This window comes from Hipposideros armiger, unplaced genomic scaffold (assembly GCF_001890085.2).
Source record: "Hipposideros armiger isolate ML-2016 unplaced genomic scaffold, ASM189008v1 scaffold_15, whole genome shotgun sequence".
NCBI classification, from domain to species: domain Eukaryota; kingdom Metazoa; phylum Chordata; class Mammalia; order Chiroptera; family Hipposideridae; genus Hipposideros; species Hipposideros armiger.
Genome location: NW_017731365.1, coordinates 7,012,713 through 7,026,290, shown reverse-complemented (window position 1 = coordinate 7,026,290; position 13,578 = coordinate 7,012,713). Strand labels below are relative to the sequence as shown.

At 38.3% G+C, this 13,578-nt stretch overlaps 1 protein-coding gene across 4 annotated transcripts in view; it reads right to left on the bottom strand.

Moving 5' to 3' along the window:
* The window catches only part of ADK (adenosine kinase), a 537,152-nt gene that overhangs the window by 21,619 nt on the left and 501,955 nt on the right, over positions 1 to 13,578 (bottom strand). For 3 of the 4 annotated variants that reach the window (XM_019626043.1, XM_019626051.1, XM_019626058.1), the window contains exon 10: positions 11,295 to 11,381. In XM_019626043.1, the coding sequence (XP_019481588.1) occupies positions 11,295 to 11,381 (87 nt within the window). Of the gene's footprint in view, positions 1 to 10,264; positions 10,308 to 11,294; positions 11,382 to 13,578 lie in introns of those variants that run through there. The other variant, XM_019626068.1, reaches the window with a different exon arrangement.

Genomic DNA, 13,578 nt, shown 5'->3' with positions numbered 1-13,578 from the left:
GTGTAAGAAGGCACGAGAAGTTTACTGTAAGGTACTGAGTAAATAAATACTTTTTTTTTAAAAGATTTTTTTAAATTGGGGAATTGGGGGATGGGAACAGCGCTGGGGAATTGGGGAAAGGGGGACAAGTTGCTGTCCTTTATTATTTTTTTTTTGTTCTTCTGTCTAGTTGTGGAGGATGTTACTTCAATGGCCCAAGTTGGCACCATCATTGCGCTCTTCCCGGGGCGAGGCAAATCAGTCGCCGGCTTCTGGACAGCCGCTCACGCTGGCTGCTAGCTATACACGGTAGCCCATGGCAACCCACTGCAGCAGGGGCTGCAGCCTACGCCGTCGCTGGCGACTCATGGCAGCCCAGCTCCAGGTCGAGCTGTTGTTCAGCATCTTAGCTGCAGAGGGCAGTGTCACTGGCCTTCATATGTGGGATCCGAAGTGGGGCTCTCTGGCGTCCTAAGCCATCTCTTAACCAACGCGCCACTTGGCTGGCCCCAATAAATACTTGTTGATATGGGGAGAAGATTAATTTTTTTTAAAGATTTTATTGGGGGAGTTGGGGGGATGGGAACAGTACTGGGGAATTGGGGGAAGGGGAACAGACAAGTTTCTGTCATTTTGTTCTTCAATCTAGTTGTGGAGGACGTTGCTTCACTTGCCCAAGTTGGCACCATCATTGCGCTCTTCCTGGGCGAGGCAGATCAGTCGCTGGCTTCTGGACGGCCGCTCACTGCGGCTGCTGGACGCTCATGCTGGCTGCTGGCTACATGCAGTAGCCCATGGCAACCCACTGCCACAGGACAGGGACTGCAGCCTACGCTGTCGCCGGTGACTCACAGCAGCGCAGCTCCAGGTTGAGCTGTTGTTCAGCATCTTAGCTGTGGAGGACAGTGTCACTGGCCCTCATATGTGGGATCCGAACTGGGGCCCTCTGGCGTCCCAAGCCAGTTCTTAACCATCGCGCCACTCGGCCGGCACCAGATTAATTTTAATTATAATGGTCAAACTTATTTTTAATAAATTTTCGGTTTTGTGTTCATCATCCTAGGTGAGTGACTTTTTTTCAACTGTGGTGTTTTTCTAACCATTTGCAAGAGGGCAGATAGTGTTTATATGAATACCTTTCATCAAGTTCAATAGCTAATTTAGTTTTTGTAGAAGGTAAGCAACCCTCAGACTGACCCTCGTCTTTTGCAAAGATGTGCATCAACTTTTATCTTTAAGACGACGGCTGACTTATAGAAGGTTAGACTATTTTAGATTTTTCTTTAGTGAAGGAAGGTATTTAGAAAGAAGGGTGGCATTGATATTTACATGTCGAGGTCATGTTGTGGTACAAAAATATTTAAGTTTAATAAAGATGCTAACCAGGTATTTTTTCTGCAAAGATGTATTTTAAATATTTTTTATGATTATTTTACTACTTCCTTAAAATTGATTTTTCAGAAAAATCATGTAGTTCTGATGGTATGAGTACAAGATGACTGTCTCTTTACATTGTATTCTAGTGTTAGCCTAATTACTAGAGTGAGGAAAAAGTCTGAAAAACCTTTAGCCATTAAATTCATATAGTATTTAACAAATCACAACCTTGAAATCTTGCTCTACCTGAAAGCACCATTAAAAATGCTTGACTATTATTACTAGAGGAAATTTTTAATAAAAGCTAATTAAGCTACAAAGCTCCCAAGAGGTTAACAGGTTTTAGGGGCTAAATTTCTGGTACTTCTAATTATCCTCTGATGGCTTTACTTAGTGCTTCACAACCATGACAGATGACAATGAAAAACTGCAGTGAAATTCATCCACCCTGACACTGTGCTAACCACCGGCTTCTCCCTCTCCAAGTAAAATCAATACTCTGTTTGAGTAAACACGTTTACAGCTTTATTAGGATGTCTTGCCTGTTCTGTAACAGCTACTTGAAGCTGTGGTAACAAATTGACTCAACTCAGTTAAACCTAGAGAGCTGGGTAAGAGGCCCATCGATAAGGCTGTTATAAAAATAAACTGCAGGAGATCAGAAAGCTGCAGCAAACAGTCTGGTAAATGTCAATATTTTCCCTTACGGAGGATGACAAAAACAGTGAGATCATGTGAAAAGTCTTTTTTTTTCTCCACCCTCTTAAAAATGTTTCTTGTTTCAACTGGATCAAGCATTTCTACTTTGTGTGCACAACTCTTCTGAATGAAATTTTTGCTTCCTAATTCCCATGTGTATCTGGAACAGGAAGCTGATATAAACATTTGGTATATTCCCTGCCATTTCAGATTCTTTAGTTTCCTTCATAATTTAGAGACTTACTTCGGTCTTCACTGACTTTATAAAATGATTATTCAAGTTATCTGGAATACCTGTGGAGGTTCAATCTTACCTTTTATTGATGAAACAAAATTGCCGTCATCGACATTTGAGAAGTCATTTCTATGCAGGGTCACTCTTGCTATAATATTTGTGAGACCTGATGTTGGCTGGATCTTCCAAATAAGGCCTTCCATATTTATGCATTTTACAAGAGCAAATGGTGTTAGCTTTTAGATGGGATGCACAACCTCCTGAATGGTGGTAGTTCATAAAAATGCCTGCTACCTATTAGGGGCAAGCACCAACAGTGGCTACAGCTCTCCCCAATAAGAACACATATACCCTCTTTTAGATGTTCACAGGTCGCTCAAAGAACTAACATCTGGCAGGAAATTCCCACTTCAATTTGGCTAGCTTAGACTACCCAGATGTGACAAAGTAATGGTTTCCCCCTGCTGAAACGTTCTCAGATGTAAACTTTTTTTTCTTTCATTTTCTATATAGTCTAGTTAGTAAACTTTTGTTTTGTTTTGCTTTGACTTCATATTGACTACCAACCTGTCATGAACTCAGAAAACAACTTGTGACCTATGTGTTAAACAACAGAGATTTTTTTCTGGAAAAAGGAAATCAACAAACATTAAATTTGGAAATAACTTAAAAAGCTGCTGTGCCTGCCAGGGTAAGGTCTGACCTAGCAGGTATTTGCATAATGAAAACCAAAGCCTAAGTGGTGTCAGATGGTGCAGTGACTGACATGGACAGGAAGTCAATTCGGAGCAAAGGTTCCTCTATAACAGCTCTGCACAACACACCGTCCCACACAAAGTCAGCAATTGAGTCATACTGTATAATCTATAGGCAAGTGGTTAGTGCTCTAACTATGAGGATAACTTATTTCCTCTTTCTGGTGGTTCAAAATGGAAACCTGTCAAATTCTATTAACATGGCATGGGCCATTGCATTTTAATTTTTAAAAAGCAAAAAAATCCCCAACCTTTCAAATGCCCCAAATTCAGGAAAGAAGCTCCTGAATAGTACCCCTAAGCAGTATGTTTCACTCGTATAGATAAGGTGCCCTTCCACCCCAACTCCTTTCAAAATACTGCTTCAAAGATCATTCCTCCTTATGGAACAAAAGTGTACAAGATTGGGTTAGAATCCAAATTTTTTTTTTTTTTAAGATTTTTATTGGGGAATTGGGGGAGGGGAACAGCGCTGGGGAATCGGGGGAAGGGGAACAGACAAGTTGCTGTCCTTTTGTACTTTAGTCTAGTTGTAGAGGACATCACTTCACTGGCCCATATTGGTATTGTGATCATTGCACTCTTCCCGGCTGAGGCAGTCAGTCGCCGGCCATAGGATGGCCGCTCACGGCGGCTCTTGGCAGCTCACACCGGCTGCTGGCTGCTCGCACTGGCTGCCGGTCCCACACGGTAGCTTATGGCAGCCCACTGTAGCAGGGGCTGCAGTCTACACTTTGCCGGCGACTCATGGCAGCCCAGCTCCAGGTGGAGCTGTTGTTCACCATCTTAGCTGTAGAGAGCAGTGTCTCTGGCCCTCATGTGGGATCCGAACCGGGGCCCTGCTGCTCAGAGCTGGTGTCCCAAGCCTGCTCTTAACCAAAGCGCCACTCGGCCAGCCCTATAATTCAAATTTTAAATCTAACGTGTGATCTCTTAATGTGGTTCCCAAAATAAAATTTTAGCATATGCTTCTGTTTATTGTTAAACTCAAACATCTTGGATACCCACATGCCAAGAAAAACTACATCAAAGGCTTCTATCTATTTGGGATATTGACTCTTGACCCATATATTTCCAAGAGGCCTATATAACAGATTGCTTAACTGACAACTTTCATTTGGGTTATGAACATGTGTAATTACTGGCTCATGAATTAATGAGTCAGGCTATCTGACTTTTAGTGTTGCCTGTTTACCAACAGCTCCCTTTCTTTGGGCCTCACTTTCTTCATCCATCAAATGGGGACTTTTGCACAGAACATGGTTTTCATACCTAACGTCATCTCATTCCAGGGAGTTGCTTTATGAGCCACCAAATAAAATGTGGATAGAGCCAAATGGGGATTTGTTTAATTTCATTTCATTCTGATTCAGATAAGACCTCATTTGAAAGTAGTTTCACTATTGAAAACAGTATGAAAACCTGAAAATGTAATCTTTAAAAATACTCCCTTTTGGTACTAACATTTTAAGCAATATACTAGTTAAAAACAAAAGACTCATCAGGCTAAGTCAGAGATGCTGGAATAAGGAAATGATAGTAAGCTTATGTATGTGAGCTTATTTATGCCCTAATTGATTAGCAAGATAACTAAATTTTGTTACAATTTAACTCCATTCAAAAACCTGTGTTTGATCAACTGACAATTAATTCCTTATAGCAGTGTTTCTAAAATTTTAAGAGTACTTGACTACGGAAATTGGGTTTAATTTGCCATTTATTTCGTGGGCTAGAAATAAAACATACAAATCTTAAGTATAAAATGTCAATGATAACTAGATAATTAAATGAAAAATAAAGAGCCTGTCTTCATGCCCCAGGTTTGGGAACTCATATATCTGAAATGAGGATAGCTGTGAATTTAGTAATCATGTTGCTAATTCTCATTTGTTTTATTCAGACCTCTGTTGATAATAAACAGCCTTACAACATCAGAGGTTACAGTTCACACAAATTTTCATATAGTTTGGAAAGTTGTTTCCAGTGATTTATTTACCATGGCTGAGACTTCTGCTGGGTCCCAGGGTCGGTCAGGCTATGTATGCATCAGCATTACCAATATATGATTTTATTTTTTGATTACATTAATTACAAAGCCAACAAAGGCACACTGTAACAAATTCAAACATCCCTGAGACAAAATTTAAAATTGAATATATTTAGCTGTGTGAAAACTTACTATATTGCTCCTAAATTTTTCCATTTTGCTATTAATTAACGGATGAAATCTCTTTTAGGTCATAGACTGACACCAATCTACAGACTAGTGTTTGGAAAACCACTTTGGCTATTTCTCCTCACTTGGAAGGGAAGGGAAGTTGATATACACATTTAAAGGAACGCAGTATAACAAAATGATTAGGGGTAAGAACTCTGGGGTCAAACTTTTGAGTTTGAATCCTGGCTTTCACTGTGACCTTGGGCAAATTACTTCATCTCTCGAACCTCTGAGGCCAGTGAAACTGTCCAGCTGGGCCTAGGGCTCAGCTGCCAACCCACGGATTTTTGGAGCTAAAAAGTTTTTGGTTTAGGTCATTAAAATTTGAGGTGGTCTGTTATGCAGCAAAATCTAACTGATATGTTTATAAATCAGACAGATATGGTAGGTAAAAATTGACCAAATCCATGTAATAATGGCAGCTGGGGCCACTACCGGATTTCAGTTATTTCCATTTGACTCACAAATATTCTAGGCCAAGAAACTGATGAACATATATTTATCATGTTGAAATTCTAAGAAAATTTACCTCAGAAACTTTGCTTTTGACATTTCTTCTGGCCCTGCAACTAAATAAAGTCTTATAAATATCAACATTGTCTTCTTGGAGTAAACACTTCTCAATTATCTTCAAATATAGGAACGTAAGGTTCATATCTGAGCTTTGAGGTCTGATAACCTACATGGTTCAGACTGTCTCTGTCTTATCCAAATCTCCAGGAGATAAAATTCTTTGAATTCCATTATCTATTTATAACTGCTTCTATTATATAGATAGTAGGCCATCCAGGGTACTAGATCTTTGAGAGAACATTCACGTTTGTGAGAAATTCCAAACTTCACTCTAAAACCATCCTGTATTCCACGTGAGCCAAAGTCATCTCTCTTTTTTGTCATGGCTCGAGGATCATCTTTACCTCGTTAACCAACATAGTCTTACATAATCTTAGGCAAGTTTCCTGAAATGTGGTTCTGGTCCAACGTCGGCTTATCTAAATCTCTGGATGTGTAACACTAGAGGAGCATGTCATCAAGTGTCCTATGAGTGTGCAAGGTGTGAATCTCTATTCCTTTCCTCCCTGCATGAACTTGAGCTGCTGCTGTCTGTGGTGAATTTCTTATTCCTAATGACCAAGTCACTATACCATTTGATGGTTTTAAGGGAAATGGCTGTTTAAGGAACAGAGCACCAAGGTGTCCTTTTAGAGTTAAAAGACGAGAAGGTATTGCTGCTGTGGGGTGGGGTAGGCGTATGCAGCTCATCTCGGTCACCAGCAAGGAAAGCCTCTGCTTATAGTGGGTCATAATGAAGGTTTTGGTTTTTGAGGGAAGAAGTGTGAGAAATGATATATTTAACACTCACCAAGTTATTTTCTAGTCTTCTGAGTTGGGACAGCAAAGGAAGGCGGTGGTACAGAAAAAAAAAATCACAAGAATTCTGCACCAATTCTTTGCACAGCACAATGAAGTAGCAAGTAAGAATGGGAGAGCAAGCTACAAATGTCTGGGGATAAACAAACAAGGTGAGAATAGAACATATGAAGATAATTTAGAGACTCTCTATGGCTCTCAGAAGTAGAGAGAGGTGCTACACGAAAAGGAAGCAACGTCCATGTTCTGGAAACTTAAACCTTTTTTTCTTTTTTGCCAAAATTCTTTTCTGAACATAAATTGGAAAGTAACATTAATGTTCCTTCTATTAGATGGAAAATAGAATAATTATTTACATTGTGATTGCTAAGTGGCTTTAAGAATCATTTGCACATTGTAGGTAATATCGTTTACAGTAATACACTTTCCCAGCTAAAGTTATTATGAGGAATTTGAAAATAAAAAGTGCCAGAGGCAGCAGTTACTTTACTATCATTCAAAATAAACCATTCTCAGTTATGTATGCTCTTAACCACATTTAATGAAGCTTTTTAAATCCTAAGAATGTCGGTCCTTGGTTAAGCTAAGGTCTCTAGTCTTTTTATCTGAGAGTTTTAGCTATGTGCCTGGGTATAATCTGTCAAAGGTGTATTCACTTTTAGTCTGAAGATGATTTGTAGGTCTAGTCCATATTCCTACAGCTGCCATAACACATACAACTCAATCATATTAGATTAACACAGGCTAGTATTGACAGCCTACCGGGAACATATTGATTAGGGCTCCTTTCATGTTATTTGTTATGATTTTTTCCCCTCAGTTTCATTTACTGGGAAGACACAGGGGAAGAGATTTCACTGGGAACAATGACAGTGCCTGTCACAAAATGTTCTCAATGTTTCCATTTGTTACTATGGCAGTGACAAAGAGGGTTCCAAATGAAAAGGCAGGCCTGCTGTGACAAAGCACAGCAGGACAACAGGAAGAAATTTTCTCCTGACCTGGGAAATTAGGAAATCACATTTAGAGATTACAGAATTGTCTCCATGTCCAAGGGTACAATCGTAGCACTTGGGCTTTTGAGGAAGAATGTGAAAAGGGTAGTTCTATAAGGGCTGGCTAGTGACAAATAAAGGGCAAATGTTACCAAATGCTTAAGATCCCCAAATAGAACAAGGAGGTATGCTTGTAGAGGCTGAAGGGATTTGTCACTGTCACTAAACCCCTGGGATGGAACTACAAATTTAATTTATGTACATCTGAGGTGCTCATTTTAAAATTACACATGAAAATCTATGATGTAGCCATATATATCTTATGTGGCTAATAAGAACACATGGCACTCTGGTACTGAGATCTGTAATTAGCATATGGTAGCTGAAGTGAGGCTTTATCCAAGAACTTGAAATTGGGACTGAAATACAGTTATGCAAAGTCACAAAAGACAGAAATACTCTTAAGCCAGCAAAACTTGAAAGTCATAGGAGGAATATATTAGCTATCTAAAGATAGAATGTGTCAATCAAAAAAGAGATATGTTAATCAGGCAATAAAGCAAAGAAAAAAAAACTACATAGTAAATGTAAAAGTTGCCATCGTCTCCCCATTCATTTTCAAGGTAGAGGAGGATGCTTCACCAGCGGGATTATTGCAAATCCTAGGAGAAAGGCTTTCCTGGCTCTGGAGTTGGGAGTAGGGGGTTTTAACCAACGGCTTTTTGAGTATTTCCAACTAACGAGACCAACTCTGTTGTAAGATGAATGCACCAGCCTGGTGCTGTTAAACAGTTGATTCATACGTATAACTCTCTGTATTCGGATTCCATGCTGACCAAGCAAGTTTATGACCTGGCTTTCTGTATCTCTGTAGTGCAATCAATTCTACTGCTTAGCAAAAAGCTCCGGGTTCAAACTCACTGGGGACCACAGTTCTTCGATTCTCTTCCCTTTCACTTTCTCTTTCTTTTCTGCAACAGTCTTACCTTAGAGTCCTGAGACTCCTATCAGATAACAAAGGCTCCTGTTCAATAAATGAAGTCATTTATTCAGATAACAGGAAGATTCTCTTTGGCAAAACCATCTTTTGTTAGTAAGGATGGTCTGTGGTTTTCAGGCCTAATGATGAGATTTCCCTAAAAGCGCAGAGGAGTGGTATAGTGCAGTGAATTAGAACACTGGCTCTGGAACCAGACTGACTGACTGGTTTGAATGCTGGCTCTGCTAATACTTTCTGTCTTATAAGACTTTGGGAAAGCTACCTAACCTTTCTATGTCTCAGTTTTCTCATCAGTAAAATGCAGTTAAAAACAACCTGCTTCAAGGAGCTTTTATGAACATTAAAGGAGTTAACATACGTAAAGTGCTTAAGATATCGATTGGCTAATAGATGCCATATAAATGTCATCTATTGCTATTACTATACAGCTTGACTTACACGGGCAGAGTGTGCTGAACATGCTCACATGAGTATTTCACTGCTAAAGTGACGTCAGAGTAGTCATCTCATTGCATGACTTAGTCTTTCAAGATCTCATTATCACGGGAACTGATCAGAGAAGGGTTAAAGTGAGAAAAGTGGCTACCTAACTGTCAAGTCTTGCCTTCCACTTTATCTATACTGATTTTAACAGTGTATAGTAAAATCCAGTGTTTGGATCTAGGGTAGGATGGCAGCGAATAAAGTGAGGAGGCTGCCATGTATTACTGATGGGTTGGTAAAGCATATAGACTGAGGGCCAAATCTAGCCGGTGGCCTGTTTTTGTACATCTGGAGAGCTAAGAAGGTTTTTTTTTTTTTACAGTTTCAGAGTGCTGTAAAAAAACCAAAACCAATACAGAAAGAAGGAAGCAAACAAAACAAGAAGAATATGTAATATAGACTGTAGATACAGGGTTGTAAAGCCTAAAATATTCACTATCTGGCCCTTTGTGAAAAGTCTGTGGATCCCTGTTTCTTACTCTTCCTTTTTACTTACCTCACTATACCCCAACAATAAATATATAATGAGGTTATGTAAGTAGAGTGAGAAAAAACAAGAGGCTGAAAATCCTGTAACAAAGAACCCAAGTGCTTTGATGAGGTAGTTCATTTATCACCCTAAGTACAATACAAACGGGTAGCTAGCTGTTCCTACTTCAGTATCCTAAGAATGACTTCTGTTAGTATGTTCTTACCTAGTATACTAGAAGCAGTACAGATAGTTAGGTGTCTGTAAGGGAATCTGTTGTTGCAGGGCCAGGTAGCTCAGGGCCTGAGGGCCAGAGGTAGTGGCTAATATCTATGATGCCCTCACGATGTACCATACTAAATATCAAAGCAATAGAATAGTTACTGCTTTATTTTCCTTAACAAGGCACATAGAGGATACAAGTTTAACAGTTTCTATACTAAGATTCCTGGTTTAACCGATTTTTAAACAGGAAATCACTAGTGTTTCCTTAATGTATTACAGGATTTGGCCTAATTCTGAATAAGATATTTTTAGCCTACATGGATTTACAGCTCTGAAGCAGTATGGAATAGGAAAAAGAGCTGCAAAATAATCAATGATGAAACCTTTCAGAGCAAAGAAACAAAAGATGCGAGCATGACAGTCCAGTAGAATGTTATTAGTGGTGTGTACTCTTACCAAAGAATAGCCCATGGGGCATGCCACCAGTCTAACGGTTAACAGCTAATTTAAGATGAGGCAGGAAAAGTTTCAAAGAAGGAAACATGAAAAATTTATGTTGGTGAAAAATATCATCAAAACAAACAAACAAACAAACAAACAAACAAACAAACAAACAAACAAACAAATATGTTAAACAATATTAAGTTAAAACCATCACACAATCCCATGATTCAAATCCTTTTCCAAAGAAAGGAGGAGAACAGCTAGCTCCATTTGCCTTTTTAAACTTGTCATGCTTGATGTTATGGGAAATAAACAGATCAGGAGGGGGGCTCTGCTCGGTTATCATTCAGGAAATCTAAAGCTTTCCAGAGACCATAACCTAGCTCAACTACACTTAAGTAGGAGTGTAGACATATGACAAGAACCTTTGAACCAGATTTTAGATCAATCTAAGTCATCAAACTCCTAATTGTCCCAATCTTGTTTTTGAGTGCTCATTCCAGAAATGATTTAGTCCTCATAAATTGTGCCAGTTCTTACTGAGCCTGAACCAGACAAAAATTTAACCCTTCCTAATACAGTAAACATCCAACTCCTGTATTAGAAAAAGATGTTTTAACCAAATAATATAATCCAAAGACATCATCTTTAGTTATTAGCATACTGTTTAATATTCACCACAACTTGTTTTAAAGAATGTGTTAACATTTAAGCCTGAAGGGTCATGAATATACTATATAATGTATTTGATGTAGCTTGTTTATGCAATATTCTGAAAGACACAATTAATCTTGTGAAAATTACTGGGGTAGAGCATAATAGCAAATTATCTTTAAGCCAAAAACACAGATTTTTCCTGTGGTAAAATACCCTTTTCATACTTAAAATGATAGTAGCATATCATATGGAAAGAACATTAGGAGTTAATTATTTAAAAGAAGAAATTAAAAGTTATTAAATTCATAAATCTTGTCTATGTAGTAGAGACAAGAGTTAAAGGGAATGTTTACATTATAAGTAAGTACAAAATAAATGAGTCTGTACCTCCAACAAATGCATCTCCAGCTCCGTTGGTATCAACAATTTCCTTCTGGTCCTGATCCAAGACAGCAAACGCGGTGACTTCACTCTCTGCAATTAGAGCCAAAGAAAGGCAGGCTGACTTCTCTTTGTAATACTCAATACACAAATCCACCCAGTAAAGCTGAAGCTTCTACATCATTCATCATTCAAAGAGAGAGACAGAACATGAACTCCATCTCACGTACGGGAGCACTTGGGAACCAACGTGCATAGTAACGTGTAGGCAATGCTTGTTTGATAATTTTCAGCACACAGATGCTGTATATGTTTTAAGAGCTATACCTGGGTAGTTCACATTTGGGGGGAACGACTATACATGGTAGCAATACCTTTCTGAACGGTACAAATACTTGGAACAGAAACTACAAGCCAAAGGAAATGTTTGTAAGGACTAGATCATGGATCTTTAATCAAGTTTCAAGCCTGACTGCGTTTTGGGCAGTGAAATCTTGGATACAGCTAAAGAGCTGTATGTTGAAAATATATAAATAATGGTTTCTCTTGGGTGTTTCTCTACTGAAAATCACAATGGCACAAAAAAATATAACTACTGTTCTGTTACAATACTTCATGCCAATGTCAAGGATTACTGATTTTTGTTGGCTTATTACGAATAACCTAATTTGGTTTCTTTTCACTAAGGAGTCACTACTTCCTGTAACTGTTCACTAGCAAAAGAGAAAGCTGCCACTGAATGCCTGGGAAGAACAAAAAGGACAGAGGACTGGACGCTTGTCTTACAGCAGTCTGGGCCAGGCCTTTGTTGTTTTGACTACAGAGTAACCTAATCCAGTACTTTAGACTTCGCACATGACAGTGGAATGGAGTTAATTGTGATGAAATATGGCCTACGGGACATCTGCAAAAGATGGGACAGTACTTTTTATTGGGGGGCTGGAACTTCTGAAATCACAAATTTGCATCCCTCATGGGGATAGATATAGTGGAAGACTTGTAAACTTTAATCTCACCTACGATCAAGAGGGACGGAAAAAGCGATCTTGAGAAACTTAGGGTCTTAATAAAGAAGCTAAGACTCTCAAAAAGCATGTTCTGTGGGCCTCCTGTTACCTGCTACTAATAAATACTTTCAACAAGAGATAAGCATAGAAATGATCATGAAAAAAAAGATCCTTCTGGAAAGACTGATATTGAAGAAGAGGACTCATTCACTTAGTGATCCCTTTTGACCATACGACTGTGGATGCTAAGACTCCATACCAGAAGCCTCTATGTAAACTTGTTAAGTAACTAACTTTTCACCCGTTGTGACACCGGAACCTACATGGCAGTTAGCAAGGTTTCGATTAATTGGAAGGTAAGGCATACATACCTGGGATTAAATTTTCTAGGGAGTATGCAGTGCCTATTGCTACACAGGCCAAACACAAAAGAAAGATGTAAGTGGATTTTATTGGAAATAATTAGGAAAGGGCTACAGTCTGGTTTAGGAAAAGGTCTGTACCATAAATATTTATAAAGAAATCTGGTTTTATTACTTCCAAGTACAAGTCATACTATAAAGGGAATTAACAACTATAAACTAAGAACAAACAGGCACTAAATAAGTAAAACAGGCTCAGTTAATGACACCATTACCATTTATAATAGGGTCACATTAGGTAATGATATGTCTATAAAACATTCTAGGTAATGTAAGAATTAATATAAGAATAATTACTGGATTACAGGTTTGGAAATAATTATATATAAATGGTAAATAAGCCACAATTAGATATAGTTATTTGAATTCTTTGTTTGAAAAAGTTATTGATTTTTGGTTGAATAAATCTTTATGAATAGGACCTAATTCACAATGAAAGAGATTATTTTGAACTTTGCTTTTAAGAATCATGACGTTTTGTTCTTAATTACTGAAAATTCTAAATGAATGCAGTTTTACTATACTTTTTTTTTTTTCTGGATATATGTGCAGATCCTTGAGATGCTTTATCCTTAGGTGTCTTATGAAGTTCAATTTCCTGAAACATTAAGTAGAATTCTTTTCCATCTTTTGTACTTACTAATACAAATATATAAGAATATCAAGACTGCAAAAGAGCTATCATAAACCAGTACAGACACAGTCCAGTCTCTATTATCTTCTGTATCTAGAGAGCTAGCATAAGAGAACTTCTTTCAAAATAACGACGCTGAACATTTACAAGACCCTGAAATGTGTTCTAAATCATTAAAAAAGGATTAAACAATGTTCAATTATATTTAAGCTCAATTATTGGTACAT